The sequence below is a fragment of the Ovis aries genome, chromosome 11 (genome assembly GCF_016772045.2).
Source record: "Ovis aries strain OAR_USU_Benz2616 breed Rambouillet chromosome 11, ARS-UI_Ramb_v3.0, whole genome shotgun sequence".
In the NCBI taxonomy this organism is placed as follows: Eukaryota; Metazoa; Chordata; class Mammalia; order Artiodactyla; family Bovidae; genus Ovis; species Ovis aries.
The window spans coordinates 10,508,384-10,533,029 of NC_056064.1; the positions used below are offsets into that span (position 1 = coordinate 10,508,384).

The following is a 24,646-nucleotide window of genomic DNA, read 5'->3' on the forward strand; positions in this document are numbered from 1 at the left end:
TCCCCTGGAGAAGGAAATGGCAACCCACTCCAGTATTCTTGCTTGGAGAATCCCATGGACGGAGGAGCCTGGAGGGCCACAGTCTGTGGGGTCTCAAAGAGTTGGATACAACTGAGCAATTAGCAGTAGTAATATATTAGTATTTCCTTGGTGATAATTTTATCAACCTAGTGACAGTTTGGTGAAAGCTCTCACCCCTTTTACTGAAAAGAATACACTTTGAAGTATATTACCTTATAATTACCTTCTTCCACACCAGCTAAATACCTATCAGTAATTTAAAAACAGTATTTGAAAAAAAAAAAAAAAACACACTATTTGATCAAAATCAATTTCTACTCTGAAATTCTAAGATGTAAAAGAAAGACAATTTTCTGATGCCCAATTTAAGAAAAGCAAACAAAGTAAACACTTGCTTATTTACCTTTTGCACTTAAGCATGATATACATTTATTAACAAAATCCTGACATTTATTTTTTTTTTATTTTTATTTTTTTTGACATTTATTTTTAAATAGCTGCTTACAGCGGAAAATCTTACCCTGTTATAGAACATATTCAAAAAGAGATGTTCACATCACAGCATTTGACAACAGCTCCCTCTTGTGGTCCAAAACATTCACTTCAAAGTTGAATATATTTAAATATAGAACTGCAATTTCTTAACTTAAAATTGTGCCATGAAAGTTTAGCTCATATTTACTGAATGCTTTTTGGAATAAAGAGGGAAGTTTCCTTTTCTGATCGTTTCAAAGTTGTAACATCTCAGCCAAGTGTTCCCAAAGTTCTTTAAAGAAGCACCAATTTTTTTTTTTTTCTTACAAAGGAAAATACAAAGTAGATGTTTTCATTGAAAACATGAAAGGTTTTCCTCCTTCTCTGAGGCTATCGCATGAAGAAGGAACCAGCATTCGACTCTGTAGCATCAGCAGACTGTAATTTTAAAACCTTAGAAAGCAGTACTGCAAGTATTTTAGTCCAAAATTGACTTAAGGTAATTTTTCCTCTTGGTTCAAAATCAGAGGTTGCAGTAACTAGCGATAACCTGTTCTAACAACGTGAAACTGTCCAAAAAATCCTCTTCTTCGATTCCAAATTTTGTGTACTGATGAAGGTAGGCTCTGGTGAAAGAAACAGAAAATACAAAATAAAAACCTCAGGCAACTGAAGAGTTCAGAATCAAATAATAGCTCTTTTGTAGCTCATGAACATCTGAACATGGCAAACTCTCTTAAAAGTCTTCTCTTTGCTTCTATGTTTACTCCAAAAGGTAGCAAGCTTTCAAAGTTTATTTCAAGCTCCGTCAGTTCAAGACAGTGACAATAAAAGGCACATTGGAGGGGAATTCCCTGGTGGTCCAGTGGTTAGGGGACCCTCCCAGGTGACTCAATGGTAAAGAGTCCGCCGGTCAACGCAGGAGACGCAAGAGGCATGAGTTAGATCCCTAGGTTGGGAACATCCCCTGGAGGAGGAAATAGCAACCTGCTCCAGTATTCTTGTCAGGAAAATCCCATGGACAGAGGAGCCTGGTGGGCTACAGTCCCTGGGGTCATGAAGAACTGGACAGGACTGAGCGTGGATGCACGCCTGCCGATGGTTAGGACTCGGAGCTTTCACAGGGTTTCATCCCTGGCTGGGGAACTATTATTAAGAAACCAGCAAGCTGCCAGGCGTGGCCAAAAAAAAAAAGCACACAGAGAAAAAAAAGTGTGTTCAGATTTGGCTGTCTACCCAGCGCATATTCAACACCCTAGAGGAGATGACTGGGTTCAGTAAAACCTCTTGAGAAGTGCCTGGGAAGTCTTATCTAAGGTGTGAAACTGCAGAAACACACAGGTCCGGTTCTAGGAATGAAATGAAGCCTCCCGAGTGTTTTTCAGACAACACTTAACTTGCACTTAGGCCAGATGATCCTGTTAATAGCCCCAGCCCCTCAAAATGTTCTGTAGAAGGAGAAATCATATTAGAATATCAAGGGCGGACATGAATTCTATTAGTGAAAACAGCTGCTAGCATTTAATGGCGGTGGGACGGGAACTAGGCCAGAACTAAACAGAAAGCGCGCAGTCCTGAGGAGGGGGGTTCTGGGAATGGCCAGGTACAGGAGAGGAGACCCCTGGGAATCCTGGCTAATCCAAGTACAGGCTTATCCAGTCATCTAGGAGTTCTGCTGCCACACTAAGTAACTGTGGCAGAGGACAGGGAGCCCGCTAACGCAATTCTTCACATCAGGCAGACATTTCATAGTATCAGGTGGAGCTGAACTTGCCATATCCTTCTTACTGAGCAAATCAGGATCTCGTCCATTCTCAAGGATCCAATTTTGGAAAATTACTATGGAACAGTTCTTGAGCATTTACTGGTCAGGCACTGGCCTAGGTGTTTTCCCACATTATTATCTCATTTTAACCTTCACCACATATATCCTCTCTTTTGGATCCATCATACAGGAAAGGAAGCCAGAAGTAACGTGTTCAAAGTTTCATACGTACAAAGCGCTCACTCCATGGCAGTCTGAATGTGTTCCCCCCAGATTTACACGGTGAAACCCTAACTCTCAAGGTCCTGACATCAGGAGGTAAGGCCTTCGGGACTGAGATTCGGTCACCACAGTGGAGCCCTCGTGAGTGCAGTGACAGGCCCACGAGAGCTCCTTCGCCTCTGCCGCCAGCTCAGGACACAGCAAGAAGACGCCACCTATAAACCACGAAGTGAGCCTTCACTGGACGTCGCATCTGCTGGGACCTTACTCTTGGAATTCCCAGCCTTCAGAAATAAACTTCTGTGGTTTATAAGCCACCCACTTTATGCTATTTTTGTTATAGCAGCCCAAACAGGCTAAGACACTCCAGAACCTGCCTAGCAGTTATCTGCCTCATGTTAGGAAAGGTTTGTAGACTTCTTTTGTACTTACCTTGAAGCAAACATATTCCATGCTTTGCCCACAATCCTATCAAGTGGTTTTACTAAGGACTGGCTATTGCTGACCAAGGCTGCAGACCTCTCATATTTCCTAAAGGCTCGCTGGGTTTTCCACACATTGAAAGCGTGCACAGGCTCTAACCAGGAAGTATAGAGAGCTGGATCTTTAAATGCTCCTAGAGTAAAACAACAAGCCACTGTTTATATCACAAATCATTAATTTTGGCAACAAATTTAATAAACACTTTCTTTTCCATTTCACCAGAAGTCTTTTGTATTGCCTTTTAAAACTAGCTTTATATTGCTTTTCGATAAATGATCCATGTTCATCATTATTAAAAAAATTCACACCATTCAGAGAAGTATTAAGAAGAAAATTTAAGTCAACTCAACAGTTGAAATGTCACCACCCAGAAATAGTGACTATGAACAGTCTGCTGACCCTCTCTTATATTGGAATTTTACACGCATGCTCTTATGTGATTTGTATTTTCCATCCACCAATACGTTGTGAACCTCTTTTCCGTGTCAATAAATATCACCCATATTTTTAAAAGCTTCTATGAACATATCATTTACTTAACACATTTCCTACTGCTGGGCATTTTGTTGTTCCCACATTTCTATCAGTGTGAAAGACACTGCAATGAATATCTTTGAAAGAACACCTCTATGTACCTGCATCATTTCCTGTGGGCAAATTTTTAAAAGTTAGATTACTTTACATGTCCTTTTATTAACTGTCTTATTTTAAAATCTAAAATGAAGAATAGGAAGAAAGTACCGCATCTGATCAACTTGATATGATCTCTTAATTATTACTACTCTTTTATTTAAGGGTGTTACAGGGGCTTTCCTCATGGCTCAGTGGTAAAGACTTTGCCTCCCAGTGGAGGAGACGTAGGAGACACCGGTAGGATCCCTGGGTTGGGAAGATCTCCTAGAGAAGGGAATGGCAACCCACTGCAACATTCTTGCCTGGGACATCCCAGGGATAGAGGAGCCTGGTGGGCTACAGTCTATGGGATCTCAAAAAGTCAGACACAACGGGGGGACTAAACAACACAGGGACGAGACAGACTCTCTTTATGTCACAGCTGCCACCGTGCCGCACCAAGCCACACTCAGCCGTGTCCGACTCAGTCGAAGGGGCATAAACACAAGCGTGGGGTGTGACCCGTGCAGGACCAGGCCTGTCCTGCTTTGCTTATGCCTACGTGATCTGATGGCTGAAGCGCTAACAGATGTCTCTGACTAAGCCTGAAGCCACAGGTGAGGATGACAGAGCAACCAGACTCAGGAAGAAAGAATTAAAACTTGTCTCTTATTTACACCACTTCCATTTTGGTGTCTGGTCACATACCGGTACAGGGATTGCATTTTGCTACTAAAACAGAGTTTTTCTTTTCCCTTTCTTTAAAAGAATAAATTTGGGGGGTTGGCACTGACATATAACTGCTGAGAACTACTGTAGCACAGAGAACTCTCCTCGGTGCTCTGTGGTGACCCAAATGGGAAGGAAATCCAAAAAGGGGGTAAGCATATACAGCTGATTGACGTTCCTGTACACCTGAAACTAACACACCATTGTAAGGAAACTATACTCCAATAAGAATTAATTTAAAAAAATTCCAAGAGATACAGGAGAAAAAAAAAAAGAGAATAAATTTGGGGGGGGGGGGATAGTTCCTGGTGGTTCAGTGGTTAGGGCTGTGAGCTCTCACCGCTAAGGGTGTGGGTTCGATCCATAGCCAGGGAACTCAAGATCCCACAAGGCACAGGATGAGGCCATCTGTACCATGAACATCGGCAAAATGTGCATCTTAACTTTCACCTTAACTTTGCTCACCCACATCCGCACTGTGCGCGTCTTTCCCACGAAGGATGACCAAGTTAGCAATGGAAGTGTTAAAATGAATCTCTCTGTTGACAGACATTTTACCAAGAGGAGGAAGTCCTGATAAAGGTGGCCGAACCTGCCAATCAATACCTACCAAAAGTAAAAAAAAAAGAAATTTTACAAATGGCCTTGAACAAGAACAGAAAAATATAAGATGATATATGTATTTTATAGAAATTTCCATTTGATAAGTACAAGTTGGGGGGGGCAGCATTCTGCTAAAAAGTTACACATTCTTATCTGGTTGACCTAAGGTTATTCAAACTATTCAATTCTGAGGCAGGCATGAAATAATTCTTCACTGAATATTAAAGGATGGCAGTAGGCACAAAGGATGGAATTCTACAATGCAATAAAAAGAAACTGACTATGGATATGCAAAAAGACACGGACAGATCTCAGAGGCAGGAAGCAAGTTTGACTGAAAAGGTTACATACTGTGAGTCCATTTATAGGACTTTCCTGGGCTCCAAAATCACTGCAGATGGTGACTGCAGCCATGAAATTAAAAGACTCTTGCTTCTTGGAAGAAAAGCTATGACCAACCTAGACAGCATATTAAAAAGCAGAGACATTACTTTGCCGACAAAGGTCCATATACTCTTAAGCTATGGTTTTTCCATTAGTCACGTATGGATGTGAGAGTTGGACTATAAAGAAAGCTGAGCACCAAAGAATTGATGCTTTTGAACTGTGGTGCTGGAGAAGACTCTTGAGAGTCCCTTGGACTACAAGGAGATTCAACCAGTCCATCCTAAAGGAAATCAGTCCTGAATATCACTGGAAGGACTGATGCTGAAGCTGAAACTCCAATACTTTGGCCACCTGATGCAACGAACTGACTCATTGGAAAAGACCCTGATGCTGGGAAAGATTGAGGGCAGGAGGAGAAGGGGACAGCAGAGGATGAGATGGTTGGATGGCATACTGACTCGATGGACATGAGTTTGAGTAAGCTCCGGGAGTTGGTGATGGACAGGGAAGCCTGGCATGCTGCAATCCATGGGGTCGCAAAGAGTCGGACACGACTGAGAGACTGAACTGAACTAATAGGACTGTCTAGAAAAGGCAAAATCATAGGAATAAAGTTCAGATCAATAGTCACTAGGGGCTTGGGGTGGAGAAAAGAGACTGTCTACAAAGGGGTGTGAGGAGACTTTTTGGAGCATGGAACTACTGTCTCAATTGTGGTGGTGGTTACATGGTAGTAAGTGTGTCAAAACTCATGGAACTATCCACCTAGAAAGAGTGAACTTCATTCTACATGTCTCTGTGAATAAACAAGCAAAATAGATACAAAAATGTTAAGGGATGTAGAAACACCAAGCAAAAATAGGATTGAAAATTGACTAGTCAAAGGGAAATATTAAGAAAATACTCTTAAATTATACATAAGACAGGGGAAAATTTCAGTGTGTAATAACAGTTCGATTTTCAGCAAAAGAAATTTCAGAACAAATAAAAAATATACTGGCATACTGAAATCATTGATAATAATAAGACAAACAGGCCAACTTAAAAATCTGGAGAGATGTTTGAACAAACATTTCACCACAGAAGATAAACAAATAGCTAATAACCACATGAAAAGATGCTCAACATCACTGTCATGAGGAAAATGCAAATTGAAACCACAAGGAGACACAACTTCACAGCATCTAGTATGGCTAAGTCACTGGCTCTTAAACTGGCTTTGCAACCATGTGAGGCACATCTCCCTTTGACTCCTGCTCAAGGAATGTTGCTAAACTTGTCTGTTTATCATGACGACTGCCTCTTTCCTATCCTAGCAGGAAACTAAAGGTTTGCTTTCTGGAGAGGACAGGATTGAGTGTCTCTAGTCTGAAGAACACTAGGCAGAGCTAAGGGCATGGTGCACACCAAAACTAGAGAGATCAGGTGTAAAAAAAAAACAAGAGAGATCAACGGAAGTCCAGGATAACCATGCCCCCCCCCCCCAAGACCACTAGGGCTTTGTCTAAACCCTCTGGACAGAAAATCTAACACAGCAGACAGGCAAACAATATCCAGCATGACAGACATACACGGGCTAGAGGGGGCGGAAAACACTAGACTGAAGCGGATCAGAAGGCTCTGGTGAAGGTTTCTCTAGGAAGATGAAACTGATAGAATACTTGAATACAGGCAGACCTTGCAGATTTTGCGTGCTTGGTTCCAACCACCACAATAAAGTCAATTATCCCAAATTAAAAGACACTTGCTCCTTGGAAGATAAACTACGGCGAACTAGACAGTGTATTAAAAAGCAGAGACATTACTTTGCCGACAAAGGTCCATATAGTCTAAGCTATCGTTTGTCCAGCAGTCATGTATGAATGTGACATTTGGACCATAAAGAAGACTGAGTGCCAAAGAACTGATGCTTTTGAACTGTGATGTCGGAGAAGACTGTTGAGAGTCCCCTGGAGACTTCTCCCCTGCAAGAAGATCAAACCAGTCAATCCTAAAGGAAATCAGTCCTGACTATTCATTGGAAGGACTGATGCTGCAGCTGAAGTTCCAATACTTTGGCCACCTGCTGCGAAGAACTGACTCTTTGGAAAAGACCCTGATGCTGGGAAAGATTGAAGGCAGGAGGAGAAGGGGACGATAGAGGATGAGATGGTTGGATGGTATCACCGACTCAATGGACATGAACTTGAGCAAGCTCTGGGAGACGGTGAAGGACAGGAGAGCCTGGCGTGCTGCAGCCCATGGGGTCGAAAGTGTCAGACACGACTGAGAGACTGAACAACAATCCCAACAAAGCATGTCACATAAATATTTTTTCATTTCCCAGAGCATATAAAAGTTACATTTACACTATACTGTAATCTATCAATTCTGCAATAGCACTGTGTCTAAAAAAACAGCATACCGACCTTAATTGAAAAATGCTTTATTAGTGCTAAAAAATGCTAACCGTCATCTGAACTTTCAAGATATAATCCTTTTTTTAACTTGAAAGTTGTTTTGCAATAGTAACGTCAAAGGGACTGTCCTGGTGGTCCCATGGTTGAGAGTCCACCTGCTGATCCTCGGTCCGGAAGGATCCCACATGCTGCAAGGTAGCTAAGCCTGTGAGCTGCAACTCCTGAGCCCACACTGTAGAGCCCGTGCTCCGCAACAAGAGGAGACACCACAATGAGAAGCCCGGGCACCGCAACTAGGGAGTAGCCTCTGGCGCCACAACTAGAGAAAGCCTGTGCGCAGTAGCACAGGTCCAACACAGCCAAAATAAAGAAATAGTTGTTAAAAAAAAAAAAAACAACACACGATGACGTTAAAAAATATAGTAACATCAAAGATTACACATCACCATAACAAACATAATAAGAAAAAGGGGTGAAATACTGTTAGAATGGCCAAAACGTGCCACAGAGACGTGTAGTGAGCGAACGCTGCTAGAAAAATGGTGCCAACAAATTTACTAGATGAAGGGTGGCCACAAACCTTCAATCTGTCAAAGAACACAATATCTGCAAAGTGCAATAAAACAAGGTATGCCTGGCATCAGGAAAAAAAAAATTCAGACAAGTAGTGAAACAAGGCTGAATAATTGACAGGTACATAGAAAAACTAAGCAAACAAGAAAACAAGGCAATCATTAACTCCAAAGAAAACAAAAAAAAATTATACAGGAAGGGAAAAGTAATCACAGGATGCTCTGCTGCTCAGCTGTGAACAGCATTTACTTGATCATGATGGTATAAAACTGAGTATCGCTTTAACCCAATGATGACACTTACGACCGTATCAGAAGGATGAGGAGACAGAGAGCATTTCAGGGCTTAGGGTCCAGAGTTAGAAAAAAGCTAAATCCTAACCCTCCCTAGAGGGAAGTAAATAGGTAATAAATAAATGAAAACTCTATAAAGGCAGTAAATAGATAAAAACAATAACAAACAACAGGAGAGTTTTGGGAGACAGTTACCTTTAACAAGGAGACAACAGAAGGTTACGGACTAAGAATTTTTAACAACTAGCTTCACAGAATTAATTCACTATTTAGGTACATATAAAGTTATGGCGTATATGGTAGAAAACTGTGCAGCTACTGAAAAGAACAAGGCATGTCTAAATGAATGAACTGGAATAAAGGATAGAGAATACTACATTGAAAAATGCAGAACAAAAAAATTACATAGTGAAGGCTATGGTTTTTCCAGCGGTCATGTATGGATGTGAGAGCTGGACTATAAATGAGATGTCTGGATGGCATCACCGACTCGATGCACATGAGCTAGGGTGAACTCCGGGAGTTGGTGATGGACAGGGAGGCCTGGCGTGCTGCGATTCATGGGGTTGCAAAGAGCTGGACACGACTGAGCGACTGAACTGAATTGAATATGATGTTAGTTTTATTTTTTTTAAGTGTGTTTATATATATATGCCCTTAGAACTCTGACTCTCATGTGAATATATTAATGCAAACTAGCAGAAAGGAAATAGATGGGGAAACAGTGGAAACAGTGGCCAACTTTACTTTCTGGGGCTCCAAAATCACTGCAGATGCTGACTGCAACCATGAAATTAAAAGACACTTACTCCTTGGAAGGAAAGTTATGACCAACCTAGATAGCATATTCAAAAGCAGAGACATTACTTTGCCAACAAAGGTCCATCTAGTCAAGGCTATGGTTTTTCCTGTGGTCATGTATGGATGTGAGAGTTGGACTGTGAAGAAGGCTGAGCGCCGAAGAATTGATGCATTTGAACTGTGGTGTTGGAGAAGACTCTTGAGAGTCCCTTGGACTGCAAGGAGATCCAACCAGTCCATTCTAAAGGAGATCAGTCCTGGGTGTTCATTGGAAGGAATGATGCTAAAGCTGAAACTCCAATACTTTGGCCACCTCATGTGAAGAGTTGACTCATTGGAAAAGAGCCTGATGCTGGGAGGGATTGGGGGCAGGAGGAGAAGGGGACGACAGAGGATGAGATGGATGGATGGCATCACCAACTCGATGGACATGAATCTGAGTGAACTCCGGGAGTTGGTGATGGACAGGGAGGCCTGGTGTGCTTCGATTCATGGGGTTGCAAAGAGTCGGACACAACTGAGTGACTGAACTGAATAAAATTTTTAAATACTGTAAGTAAAACTTTAAAGTCAGTAAAATTGTGATTTAGCTTGATTCAGAGGGCCAAGCCAAAAGCTGTGGAAAATTCTTCCCAGGTCTTAACGGTTTAATCGAGAAACTGCCAGCATGTACCCTGCTGATCCTTATGGACCAATGATGCCTGTGTTCCTTCCACGTCCCTCTTTTGGAAAAGCAGTGTCTACCAGTTATCCTCCACCTGTTCCAGCATGGTCTGTAGGTAGTGGGGCATGCTTAGAGAGCGATACGCAGGAAATCTCACCCAAGAGACATAAATCCACACCTGGACCTGCTTTTAGATGACAAGATTCTGAATTTCAGGCTGATGGGCTAAAGGAATGTGCTAGTAGGCTGTCATGCTAACTTTGGAGGGCCTGGGACGGGTTAAGTACATTCTGCAAGTGGGGGGATGCGATGCGTGAGGTGACAGAGGGCAGAGGGCGGCAGCCAGCTTCCAACATCAACTCCTGTGCTCCTCGCCCCTGGTGCTCAGGCTCTCGTGTGGTCTTCTCCCCATGGGAAAGGGCTGACCTTAATAACCAAAAGGATGATGCGAAGTGATGGCATGTGACTTCCAAAGCTAGGTCATAGGAGATACTAACTGCTGCCTTGCTCTTTCCTGGGCCACTCATCCTTCCTGTTCTGAGGACATGGAGAAAGATACATTGCTGAAGGCGATACTGATGGGGTCGATCTTCACACAGAGCATTCCGATAACGCATGAGGAGCTTTAAAACTATATCCATCAACCTGGTTAGTGACATAAATACATTTATTCATACATTTACGTTGGCCACCTGATGTGAAGAGCTGACTCACTGGAAAACACCCTGATGCTGGGAAAGATTGAAGGCAGGAGGAGAAAGGGATGACAGAGGATGAGATGGCTGGATGGCATCCCCGACTCAACGGACCTGAGTTTGAGCAAAGTCCAGAAAATGCTCAAACATCTGGCGTTCTGCAGTCCATGGGGTCACAAACTGTCAGACAAAACTGACTGGCTAAACAACAAAAAGTTATAGGAAAACATTTAAATGTTCAAAATTCATATCTATAACTGAAAAAATGTTGATACTCTAAATTCCCATATGGAAAAATGACTAAACAAACAGTGGTTTATTGACCTGAGAGGGCCCAGAGTCCCAAGTCATAAGCTACCCTGAGGTACACCGTGTTCCTTGATAACAGATATTGCCAGAAAAACAGGTCCTGTGGCCAAAAAGTTTCCGAAGCATTACTTAAGATGTGAACTTTCCACTTATCTCCAAACCTCAGGCACTATGATCTAAAATCCATAAGGTATTACAAGTAAATGTAGAGGAAATCCACTCTCATAGTACTGAAACCTAACTGATTGTAATCTGTGATAAAATATCTGCTCCCAAAATTGTACACAGTAGTAACTTCCAGTAAAACATGAGACTGAACATACCGGTTTACTCCTCAAATCTCACTAACAACACGAATTTTTTTTTAAAGGCACGAAAAAAATGGAAAGAAGATAGTGGTGACAATTTTCGAAACTGGAAAGCAAATGAACCAGTGGTTACTGACGCAGCAAAAACTGAGACTTCTACCCATGGTGAAGGTCCTAGAAGCTGAAGCGCTTCTAGAAAAGGAAGAGATGGGAGGATTAGTTAAAAACCTGCATGAGAAGCAGTGAGAGCTCCAGACCCTTCCCCAGCCCCTGCAGTAGGTGGGCTGCCCCCCACCCCCATCTTGAAAGGGGGTTTCTACTCAGTAAAGGCTAAACCTCTGAAAAGAATAAACACCCCAGATAAAGATCTCTGCACTCATAAAGTTTACAGTGTCATGAGATAAAAGATCCACACGAAGGAATTCCAGAATGCTAGACACAAAGAGAAAATCCTAAAAGATATGAGAGAGAATGAAACAGGATTAGAAATCAGACTGAAGTGGGACTGCTCAGCTGTAACACTGGAAGCTGGAAGATTATAGAGCAAGCTTTCAAGACACTGAGTAAAAATGATTCCTAGCCTCAAATCCTATACCTGGCTGAATCATCAATCAAAAAAAAAAAAAAAAGGCAGGATAATGACATCTGCAGCCTGAAAATGTGTACCTTCCCTGTACACTTTCTCACAAAGCTCCTGGAGGGCAATGTCCAGATGAGGGAATAAGCGTAGAAAGAGGAAGATTTGGAATCCAGGAACCGGGCTAGAATACAGAAGGAGGCAGAGGCCAGTGCGTCTGCTTCTCACGCCTGCAGAGTGACCACTGCAGCCTGAAGGGTGACGGCCTCTGGAAGGGACATCTTTAAGAAGGCAATGGGAGTAATAACATTACTTGATGGGTTGGCTGGGAAGGGTTTCATTTTTATGGGAAAGTTTAGGGGTAAATTCGTAATAGGTACAAAGAGTATCAACCAAGTAATTATTAACTCTAGGAGGAAAAAATAAACGGTACATGAAATAAAATGTAATCTGTGTATGTAGTACATGGCTCAACTCTGAATAAAATTTACATAGCAAAAATGATACAAACACTGAGAACTTATTTTCACTAGACTGGGAGGCGAGAGGGAAGGTGTGTGTAGAGGGTATAAGAAGATTTAATTCTCAGTGTTATGCTAGGAAGGCAGAGGATATCTAAACCTGGAAAATAAAACAAATAACAGAATAAGGAAGATGTTTAGAAATGGAGGCCAATTCCAGAAAGAACGTCTCAAATCACGGAAAGCAGTGCCCGCTGGGCTGTGGAGAAGTGGAGAACTGACTGTCCTCTTCCCCATTATAAATTCATACCTGGCAATTACTTGACTTTTTAAAAAACTTAAGATGTACTTTACATACAATGTGATACACAGATTTAAATATACACTTAAGTGAGTTCTGACAACTTGATTTCTTTAAAAAAACTACATTCATATATTACTTTGATAAAAACAAAATAAAAATAATTGTCACACTCATCTGAATTTTTTTTTTTCTTTTTTTGAGAAATGAAACTGTGAAGTGATTAAGAAATCTTCCCAGGATATTCTGGTGAGTTTTTGTAGGAGCCTCCCAGATCAGAAGAAGGCACTATTATTTCAACTGGCCCAAGCCAGTTTATATTGGGAACTTCAGTACAGGCATTTTTCCCAGCTTGTGGGCTGCATATTTTTAAAATACCCTTTACCTTCTTCCATTTTCGCATTAGAAATGAGCATCTGTCTCAAATGCTTGAGGAGGCCAGCCCAAGTAAACGTGCTGTATGCCAGTGAATTCTCAGACATTTGAGGAATGTTACGAACACCCAGCATCTTGAATTCTGGATGGGGAACTAAATTCTCCATTAAGTCTCCTGCAAAGAAAAAAAATCTGAACTCAGTTCTTAAATTCCATGTTATTTCCGCTGGCTCATATACAACCACGATTGGATGGCTTGGGGGGGACCAAATGTGTTTTCTCCTCCAAGGCTAAAACTGCTTAAATTTCAAAATGTAAATACAATTTCAGAGACAATATGTATGAATGCTTGATTAATGCTAATGCTTAATCAACTAATGCTTGGTTTTGGCACCTATTTTAGCATGAATGAAAAAAAAAAACACACTTTGCCAAAAGGAAACAATAATTATTTCTGAGTTAAGAACCTGGAAATGTGAATGAAATATTTAGCTAAACCTCAGGAAAACAAAGTAAGTATTAGAGATAATACACTTTTATTGTCATTCCGTGTTCACCAAATGCCCCCTTAGAAATTTTCTTAGATCTCTTATTTATTTTATTTGGTTAAACGATAAGCAGAACCTCTTAACATTAAACTCCACTTGGAAAGAAGACAGGATTAGTAATTCTTGAACTAAGGAATATGTCTATCTTTAGAACGTTATACTTGTAATGAAAGAGGATGAAGGAGAAGGGCTACTTTGTTTTCCATTCAGAGCTTACTTATTTTAAAAATATTTTTATCTTACTATATCTTGTATATATTTTATATATTTATAGAAAATACTCCTTTCTAGAGGAGCAAGAAAAATCTTTTACCATAACATGAAATTTAAATCTTATGGGGACTTCCCTGGTGGTCCAGTGGCTAAGACACTGTACTCCCAATGCGGGGGGACTGGGTTTAATCCCTGGTCAGCAAACTTGATCCCACATGCTGCAACTAAAGATCCCATGCGCCACAATGAAGATTGAAGATTCTGCATGCCACAACTAAGAGCCTGCACAGCCACATAAAGAAATAATGCTAAAGAATAAATTTTATGATAACACTGAATGCAAATTCATGGCCTATATCCTAATGTTAAGAATAAATTCTGATGCAAACATCTACAAACCGTTGCACAAATTGATCTTATGGCTAGTGGCGTTTCCTCTAAACATAAGAAGCCTTTTCTGTAAAGCAGCTAGAGCTGAATTCTGTCACATAGCGTGTGTAACAAAAAACAATCAGCAAATAATCCCTGAACGCTAACGCACAGATTGTTAAAGTCTGTGCTTCCTTCCAGCTTTCTTGTTCACCTGGTCTCATCTTAAACACTCTTGGCCTTGTCAAACTCTGAGTTTGTGTCCCCACAAATTCCCACAATGCAATCCTCACCTCCAAGGTGATGGCTTTAAGGAGGCGAGGGGGCCTTTGGGAGGTGAAGTCTCTTTATGAAAGAGACCCCAGAGAGGCCTCTTGCCCCTTTGTGGCATGTGAAGACACAGTGAGAAGATGGCCATCTGTGAAGACGGCTTCCAATCAGCTCTCCACAGGCAGTCCGGTTATGCCAACAACCTCCTTAAACTCCTTCAGAGGCTTTCCCCTGCTCTTAGATGAATGAGGCGGCCTTTACACGCTTCCAGGGCCCTACAAGGTCGGCCCCTGCTCACTGCTCTAGCCTCAGGTGTCAGGCATCCCCTGCACCATTCTCTGTGCTCCAGTGACACTGGATTTCTCTCTGTCCTAAAGGGCCATGCTTCCTTCTGCCACAGGGCCTTTGCACATGCTATTCCTGTCCCCCTCCCTTTGCTTAGTTAACTCCAAGTCTTCATCCAGCTTTTTGCTCATGTTAACTTCTTCAAGGGCTGACTTCTTTGCCTCATCAGCCTAAGTCTGGTTCCATTGTGACACATTCTCTTGGATCTGCACTCCTTTCCTTCAGAGCATTTAACTCAGTTTTTAATTACACCTTCTTGGCATAATTGTTTAGTGTGAACACAATGTCTATATTGGTTCCTCACTGAATCCCCAACATTTAGCATAGTGTCTGGCACATAGCAGGAAGTCAATAAATACTGGTTGAATGAACAGATGTGCAATATGGTAAGTACTGTGGAATGCACAGAAATTAACAAGACACATGTCGCCAAGGAAGTTGCAAATTAGTGGGGACTACAAGACATGCACACGTCAGACTCCTCCAGGGAAACACAGGACGCTAATTACAGTGGCGGCATCTGGGAGGGGTCAGAGGGTGACTTACTCTTGATTGCATATTCTTTTGTACTCCTGGAATAAATATGTACATTTATGTGTGTAACTCTTAAAGATAAGCAAACACACTTGAAGAAATAATAAAGGCAAAAAACATCAAGTAACATAAAAGAGATACAGAATGCCAAGGGAGCACGGGGGTGAAGAACTCGCCTGCCAATGCAGGAGATGCAAGAGACATGGGTTCGATCCCTGGGTCAGGAAGATCTCCTAGAGGAGGGCTTGGCAACCCACTCCAGTATTCTTGCCTGGAGAATCCCATGGACGGAGGAGCCTTACAGTCCATAGGGTCGCAAAGAGTTGGACATGACTGAAGTGAGCATGCACACACAGGAGTTCAGAGCTGGAGGGTTACTTTGGGACTTCCTGGTGGTCTAGTGGCTAAGACTCCACGCTCCCAATCACTCCCAATGCAGGGAGCCTGGGTTCAGTCCCTGGCCAGGAAATTAGATCCCACAGGCTGCACTAAAGATCCTGCATGCCTCAACTAAGATCGGGGCAGCCAAATAAACGTTAGAAAAGGAAAAAAAAATTATCACTTGAATTGGATCCTAAAGGATGAGGAAGGTTTCAGTAGAGGTGAAGAAGGGAAGCAGGAAGTGATTTTTAAAAGAGAAAACACTGAGCAAAAGGACCAAAGCAGGAAAGTTCCAGACTGAAGAAGGAAGTGGAGACAGGATGAAAAGCAAGTGGGGAATCTATGCAGAGGAGGCAGAAGGTGACCAAAGTGCAAAGACAAGACTCAGGGCAGAATGTGGAGGCCAGGCTAAGGAATTACGACAAATCTGGCAGGTAATGCGTGAGTCACAGAATGGGGGGTGAGCAGAATGCGAGGATTAGATCCGTGCCTTGGGGAGGCTCACTGGGGTCAGTGTGCCAGCAGGACTGATGTGGGGGGTGGGGGGGAGAGGCAGGCAGCAGGAAGGGAAGCAGGGTTAGGACCACCTTAAGCCAGGGATGTCCATGTAGCTTCGAGCTTCTGTTTTTATGAAACAGAGACGAGAGAAAGAGAGAGAGGCAGAGATTGAGAATAAAAAGAACTTTGTATTCAGGGGGAGCACGCAATATCAGTTAAGAGACGCTGACCAACTGAACCAATGTCAGAGACACAGGGAGGCAGGAAAGAATGCAGACAGCTGGGAGAGATGGCACCAACAGGTCTGAGCATACTGATGAGATAAGAGGACAGTGGGAGAAATTCAGGCGACAGGAATGGAGGAAGTGGGGGAGGGGAAACAAGCGGGGGCGCGGGGGTGGGGGGGCAGAGGGGATGATGAATCCATTCAGAGCATGCTAAATTTGAAGAGGCAGATGCAACTAGGAGAAGTGGGATAGGCAACCATTTGGGAAAGAGGGTAGGACTGAGACGTACAGATTCCTGGGTCCTTTGCATCTGGATGGTTCGAATGGATAAAGCACCACTTGACAAATAAACTGGAAAAGAGTGGCTGGTTTTATTGCACAATGATGAAAATGATGGTTATGCAACTTTGTGAGTATGCTAGAAAACACTGACGTGCGTATTTCAAATGGGTGAGTTGTATGGTATGTGAATTATATCTCAAAATTATTTTTAAAAATAGGGAAGGAAAATTGGTTTGATCCATGGACATCAAGTTATTCCATGGGGAGATATGACCAGCCTAGCCCTATTGCAGAGGCAGTTTGATGTGGACATTCTTATTTCAGGACACACACATAAATTTGAAGCATTTGAGCATGAAAATAAATTCTACATTAATCCAGGTTCTGCCACTGGAGCATATAATGCCTTGGAAACAAACATTACTCCTTCATTTGTGTTGATGGATATCCAGGCTTCTACAGTTGTCACTTATGTGTATCAGCTAATTGGAGATGATGTGAAAGTAGAACGAATCGAATACAAAAAGTCTTAAAGCCAGGCCTGTCCTGTTGATTTTTCTTCTGGGCCTTTTTTTTTTTTTCATCCCCCTGTTCAACTCAAGTAATTAAACATTTAAGAGCCACAAAAAAAAAAAAAAAAAAAAATAGGGAAGGAAAAAAAGAAAAAGAAGAGAAAAGGTCCTGAAGAATGGAATAGGTGGAAGGTTCTGAAGTGAGGGAGATGTGAGTATATCTTCAGGTAGAGGGGAGAGCCAGAGAAGAACAGCTTTGAGGCTTTCACAACATCAGACTTCTCTACAAATAACCCACAGGGGCACAAATACCTAGTGGATTTCTCCTGTAGTGAAATGAGCCTTCCCCGGAGTAAGTAGGCTGGAACACACTTCCCAGCTGATGTGCGAGGACTTGATTTATATCACAGAAGGAGATCTGCTTGATATTCATCAGCTTCGCACAGATCTTATGAACAGCATCGTTCTCATGAACAAGGAGGGCGTCTGAAGATCGGTACAAGTGAGAAAGTGTCAAAATGGAGTTGTAGTTCTGAACAATCACCTGGAGAGGAAAAGGCCACAAATAAGAAAGGCAGGAGAAGGACTTCCCTGGTAGTCCACTGGCTAAGACTCACATTCTCAATGCGGGGGCCAGGGTTCGTGCCCTGGTCAGGGAACTAGAACCCACATGCTGAAACTAAAGATCCCATGAGCCACAGCTAAGACTTGGAGCAGCCAAATTAATAAATAGTTAAAAAAAAAAAAGGTAGGAGAGAATAGCAATTAAGAGGGCATCTTACCTAGGTTCAAATCCTGGCTCTTCCAGTTTCTAGCTATATGATCTTAGATAAGTTACATAATCTCTCTGTGTCTCAGTTTCCTCATTTGTAAAACGGAGATAATAATTATACCAGCCTCTTAAGAGTTCTCAGAATTAATGTCAGAATACCAGTAAAGCACTTAGAATAGTGCCCTGTGTATAGTAAGGGTTCAGTAAACGATGACTATACTATTACTTTCACTATTACTATCATACTTTCTACATCATTTCCTCCTGTGACTTATTTCATCTCCGTTTTATTATTTCTCCCGCTAGGCTGATCAACAGCAAACTGACTTACATAGAAATGTCCTCTCAATGGAAAGAAATGAAAATTCTTCGAAGGCTGGCAATAGCAGGATGAGGTCAAGGTCCCTGCTTTACAGGCAGTAGCCAGAGGGACTGACCCAGGAATGGGTTTCTGAGAGAAGCTGCACAGTTTTCTTCTTTGGAGTTTTTATAAATAAGGACACCTCATTTGCTTGGCAAAGTTTAAACAAAGTTAAATGAGTTGTTCATCAAAGTACCATACTGTATACTCACACCTGACGCAGTAACTTAACATTTCCAAAGAAAGGATGAGACAGATCTTTTACATAATTTGTTTTAATCGCAAAGACTACGAAACAGAAATTTTTAAATTGATGTGTTCATACCTCACCAGTTCCATAAGGCCATATAATCTGATTCATTTTCAAAGCGCTTGAGTACTGATCTTGTAAGTTCTGAGTAACGAAGGCTCCTAGCCCGGATCCAGTGCCTCCAGCCATACTCATTATGATGAAAAAGCCACTCAAAGAATCGCATTTCTCCACTTCCTTCCGGATTAGGTTCATTATAGATTCTTCATGCCTGGGTCCATGAACAGAGTATCTATGCAGTGCAAAACAAACATCTTCCAATTTAACCAGAGAGATGCATTGCAGAGAAAGGTATAGGAGAGAGAAGGCTTTCTAAACCTATGCAAGTGAACTACCTCTCAGGAGACATACAGGTACCCTGAGTGACCAAAGTTTATAGACACAAGTTAAGGGGACCTCCTTGGTAGCCCAGTGGTTAAGATTCTGTGCTCCCAAAGTAGGGGGCACAGGTTGGATCCCTGGTTGGAGAACTAAGATCTTGCATGCGACATAGAAGGGCCTAAAGATAACAATAATAATAACATACAACAAAAACAAAATGAAAAAATAGAAGAAGAAAATAATAAGATACACAAGTCAAACAGTTTTTAAAAGCGAATAGGACTGCTAGGAGAGTCAATTTACTGGGAATAGAAAATTCTCTTTAATAGGCCACTCCTTTGGCTAGAATTACCAGGTGGTTCTAAAGATTTCAGTTCAGTTCAGTCACTCAGTCATGTCCGACTCTTTGCAAGCCCATGGACTGCAGCACACCAGGCTTCCCTGTCCATCACCAACTCCCAGAGCTTACTCAAACTCATGTCCATCGAGTTGGTGATGCCATCCAACCATCTCATTCTCTGTCGTCCCCTTCTCCTCCTGCCTTCAATCTTTCCCAGCATCAGGGTCTTTTCCAATGAGTCAGCTCTTCGCATCACGTGGCCAAAGTATTGAAGTATTGGAGTTTCAGCTTCAACATCAGTCCTTCCAATGAATATTCAGGACTGATCTCCTTTAGGATGGACTGTATGGATCTCCTTGCAGTCCAAGGGACTCTCAGTCTTCTCCAACACCACAGTTCAAAAGCATCAATTCTTCAGTGCTCAGCTTTCTTTAATCGCAAAGACTACTTGTGGTCCAACTCTCACATCCATATATGACTACTGGAAAAACCATAGCTTTGACTAGATGGACCTTGACAAAGTAATGTCTATGCTTTTTAATATGCTATTTAGGTTGCATAGCTTTTCTTCCAAGGAGCAAGCATCTTTTAATTTTAAGGCTGCAGTCACCATCTGCAGTGATTTTGGAGCTCAAGAAAAGAGTCTCTCACTGTTTCCATTGTTTCCCCATCTATTTGCCATGAAGTGATGGGACCAGATGCCATGATCTTAGTTTTCCGAAGCCAACTTTGAGCTTTAAGCCAAGTTTTTCACTCTCCTCTTTCACTTTCATCAAGAGGCTCTTTAGTTCTTCCTTGCTTTCTGCCATAAGGGTCATGTCATCTGCATATCTGAGGTTATTGATATTTCTCCCGGCAATCTTGATTCCAGCTTGTGTTTCATCTAGCCCAGCATTTCACATGATGTACTCTGCATGTAAGTTAAATAAGCAGAGTGATAATATACAGCCTTGATATACTCTTTTGTTGATTTGGAACCAGTCTGTTGTTCCATGTCCAGTTATAACTGTTGTTTCTTGCCCTGCATACAGGTTTCTCAGGAGGCAGGTCAGGTGGTCTGGTATTCCCATCTCTTTCAGAATTTTCCAGTTTGTCAATAAAGCAGAAGTAGATGTTTTTCTGGAACTCTCTTGCTTTTTTGAGGATCCCATGGATGTTGGCAATTTGATCTCTGGTTCCTCTGCCTTTTCTAAATGCAGCTTGAACATCCGGAAGTTCACGGTTCAGGTGCTGTTGAAGACTGGCTTGGAGAATTTTGAGCATTACTTTGCTAGCACGTGAGATGAGTGTGAATCTATAAGATTATGGTACAACATAATCTTCAATATTCATAACAATACTCCAAAAGCAGGAATTCTAACTTTGCCACACATTAAAATCATCTTGGGAAGCTTTGAAAAATTCCAACATTCAGACTTCATCCCAAACCTATTAAATCAGAATTTCTGGATGTGAGCCCTAGGCACTGGTATTTTCTAAAGAATTCAGGCAATACTACTGTGTAGTCATATTCCCTATTAACTGGAATACTTGCCAGATAAAGATACTGTATCAATAATAAGTTAGCTGGCAGAATAACAGTGAAGAAGTGGAAACCCTTCTGCAAAAGATCCTTGGTTTCAGCAGTATCTAGACCTGAAGCATATAGAAAGGTGAGACAGAATGAGTGACTTCTGGGTGAAGTCACACTCTAAATGTTAAAACAGAAATTCAAAGTTTGGTATGGGAATGCAGGAGACATGGGTTTGATCCCTGGTCAGGAAGATATCCTGGAGAAGGAAACGGCAACCCACTCCAGTATTTCTGCCTGGGAAATCACATAGACAGAGGAACCTGGTGGGCTACCGTCCACGGGGTCGCAAAAGAGTCAGACACAGCTAAGTGGCTAAAGAACAACGTTTAGTATATCAACTGTGCAGTTGTAACTACACTATTCATCAACTGTGCAGCTGTATCTAAACTGAAAAGCATGAGGAATTATTCTTACCCATAGGCCCAGTTGTTTCCAGAACCTTGTTTTTGACAGAAGCATGAATGCTGGCCATATTTCCATCGGCCAGAACGGGCGGCCTTTGACAGTGTTTGATTGATAACTTTAGGTTCCATGTCAACAAGGACAGCACGAGCAAGTGGAACTAGAGAAGGAAAAAAAGATCAAAAGAAAAATAATGCATATAATCTTATTTGGGGTAACTCAGAGCATAAACTTCTCTAAATTAAAAAAAAAAAAATTCAAAGATTGAGAATAGAAAGATGTCATTCTGCTTAGAAACTGAGGTGGGCAGCAGCAGGTAGATGCAGATGCTTCATCTGCCCAGCATTCTGCTGGCAGGCTGAATAAATATGGGCCAAAATGATGACTGGGTCAGGTCTACAAACACCTATTGAGTGCTTATAATGTGCTATGTACTATGCTACAAACACAGAGATGAAGACAGGATCAATCCAGCCCGAGGAGAACCAGGGAGGGCAGCAAAACTCAGCAACACTGAATCATGAAGTGATGTGATGGGACCCAGAACAAATCCACAGTAACAGAGGCGCATATTCAGAAGCACAAAATGCCAACCATCTCAGGATTATTGAAGCAGAAGATGGAGACAGTGGGTGTAAGAAACGATGGACAGGACCGGAAGCAGGCAGGGCTCAGATATTAGAAGTCCTAATACACAATGCTCAAAACCTTGAAACTTGTTTTTCAGCCAATGAGAAACCACTGGAAACATTCAAGGATGAAAGGAATAGTCACATGTCTTTATTTTTTTTAATGTCAGATGTCTTTATTATTTTTTTAAACAGCTTTTTACTACATTTATTTCTTTACTTACTGTTAAGTAAGTTTAAGTTAAGTACTTTATTGTTAAGCAAGTAAGCAAGGCATGTGGGATTGTAGTTTCCCAACCAAGGATAGAACTGGCACTCCCTTCCGCAGAAGTGTAAAGTTTTAACCTCTGGACCACCAAGGAAGTCCCTAAGATGTCTTTTTGAATCCAGCAGTGTGGAGGATAGATGTGATAGACACAGGAGACCAGGCAGGGAAATTCAGGAGTGTCTTGAAACAATCCAGATGAGGAAGGACAAGAGCCAGAACTAAGGCAATGACAGCGAAGATGGAGAGGGGAGAGGCATTTCAAGGGACCCGTAGGAGATAAACTAAGCGGATCTGAACGTAGGCAGTAGGAACAAAGTTTTAAGGGAAAAACAATGCATGCCCTCAGGTATGGAGATGTTGAGTTTGAGGTACACAGGAGAGACACAGGTGATGTTCACTAACCAGACTGCAGCTTGAAAGAGATGCTAGGCTACAGATTTGAGAGTAATCAGTATGAAAGATGGAGCAACATTTGAGTCACTGAATTCGCCCAGAGAGAACTACACAAGTGGGGAAGACGCTGAGATGCAAGCACTAGAAAAGAAAAGTTCAGTGACTAGGAAGAAGGAGTCTCAAGGAGGGAGTTTTCTAGTTAATGTTATCAAATCTGGTAGAGAAGTTAAGTGAATTAACAAAAAGAAAAACAGTTACTGGCTCTAGTAATTAGGAGATCACTGGGAATTTTTCATGGGACAGCTTCATTGGTATTGTAAAGCAGAAGCAGGATTATAATTGGTAAAGGGGCTTCTCCTTTGAGAATCTTAGTTGAGAAGGAAGGAAAAAAGCTATAGTCAAGAGCTATGTTTTATTTGGTTGGTTGGTTTTAGATTGGCAAGATTTGAGCAAGCTCATGGCCTGAGGACATGATGTCACTGGAGAGGGAAAGCTTAACACAAAAACAAAGGACTGAGAACAAAATCATTCTGCTGCAAGATGAAGGGGGTTCAGACACCATGTGCAGGGCCTGGCCTTGAAGAGACTGGTTATGTGGACCACACATACCTCCATTTTCCTCCTCACTGAAGAACCTTTCTTTGCAAGATGCTTGATATGCCTCATTCTCCTTTTTAGAGCAGAGTCCTCGGGGACAGTGTGAGTCATTAAATAAAGCATCAAACACTTCAAAACCAATCTGATTGCCACACTGACCAAGCTGCACTGTTACTATTGACATGCTGAGAAACAAACCAAAACAAACTCCTTCGAAAAAATGAGCAATCTGTAATAGAAAATATATGGTCTTAGAGAACCACTACATTACCAACAAAGAACAAACAAAATATGTTAACACACATCAATAAAAATATATAATTTGTAAATACTATATATAGATAAAATACCTATGTTGTTTAAGGAGCCAATCATTCAAGGAAGTTGTTCTTTTTCTGTATATGGTTTTGGGACTTGGGACTGCTGTACCCAAATCCATTCATATATAGCTCAATAGTTTCCAAAATCTCACGTGTAATTGCAACTTTCTAAGCATGCGTTTAAAACAAACAAAACAAAGTGAATTCTGGTTGAAGTAATTTGTGTATCCACTTCACACCAAAGGAACATAGAAAATGCAAAAGTGAGCTCAACGGTAGCACATTCAATTAACGTTAATTTTGTCGCTTCTAAATAACGACTTTTTCTCTCCACCAATCAACTTTCTGTACTGGTAACCTCATAACACTTACAAGAAAGTCCTTGTATTTAGCTCAGATAAGACAGCAAAGAAGACGAGGCTTGGAGAGGAAAAAAAAAGGAGAAATAGTAGAGCAAGTATCCACTACTTTTAACAATGAAGAGAGACAGTTTTTGGTAAAGACCTTACCACGGGGTCTATGCAGCACTGGAAGGAGCCGTGGCTTGTAAGCCAGACTCTGTACTTAAAATCATCAAACAACTCTGCAAAATTGGTATCATTATTTTTATTTTACGGATAAGGACACCGAGGCTCTGAAAAGTCACTGACTTTCGCAAGGCCACTGAGCTGGTAAATAGCAAAGCCAAGTTCTGCGTTTCTACACGTCCCCAGGAACTCCCCATTAACCCCACTCACTGGCAACCGCAGGACCATCCGTTTCTGTCGGGTTCAAACTTCACGGGGGCAACATTTTCCTAATGCGCAGGCTCATTTTCCATACCGAAAAAACTACAGAGAACGAATGCGCATGTTCCACATACAAGCAGATTTGTTGTGGTTTTTCTCCCTCCGCCCCCCTCCCCATTCAGAAAGGTTAATTACGCATGTTCACTTTATCAACTTCGGACACAGCACGCATGCTCACTGTCCATCGGGCTTTAGCTGACTCTGCGCATGATCTAGCTTCCAAGCGAGGCTTCGGCAGCGCTTCTGCGCATGCCTCTGCCAGTACCTGGCCCAGGTGGCGGCATTGCGCATGTCCGTTGCCCATAGCTCGGCTTCACGGAGTCCTGTGCGCATGCCTCGGT

At 41.9% G+C, this 24,646-nt stretch overlaps 1 protein-coding gene across 4 annotated transcripts; it reads right to left on the reverse strand.

The window, feature by feature from the left end:
• Positions 1-419: 419 nt before the first annotated feature.
• TUBD1 (tubulin delta 1) lies at positions 420-24,473 on the reverse strand. 4 transcript variants are annotated; one of them, XM_012185222.5, is made up of 9 exons: positions 24,255-24,473; positions 23,210-23,426; positions 21,323-21,470; positions 18,690-18,885; positions 17,544-17,775; positions 13,063-13,227; positions 4,772-4,912; positions 2,915-3,098; positions 420-1,121 (listed from the first exon to the last, which is right to left on the reverse strand). In XM_012185222.5, the coding sequence occupies exons 1-9, from the start codon at positions 24,270-24,272 to the stop codon at positions 1,019-1,021; spliced, it is 1,404 nt and encodes a 467-aa protein (XP_012040612.3). In that variant the 5' UTR covers positions 24,273-24,473; the 3' UTR covers positions 420-1,018. The 4 variants fall into 4 exon arrangements, with proteins under 4 accessions (XP_012040612.3, XP_004012465.4, XP_042111264.1 ...); XM_004012416.6 differs by having other exon boundaries at positions 18,690-18,906; XM_042255330.2 differs by having other exon boundaries at positions 18,690-18,906; positions 24,027-24,351.
• Between the last annotated feature and the right edge of the window lie 173 nt (positions 24,474-24,646).

Excerpts from the sequence above, each read along its gene's own strand:
- TUBD1 (XM_004012416.6), bottom strand. Across the intron at positions 17,776-18,689 it reads GGCCTTATGGAACTGGTGAG|GTGATTGTTCAGAACTACAA; the intron begins GTATGAACACAT and ends TTTCCTCTCCAG. Across the intron at positions 4,913-13,062 it reads TAATGCGAAAATGGAAGAAG|GTATTGATTGGCAGGTTCGG; the intron begins GTAAAGGGTATT and ends TACTTTTGGTAG.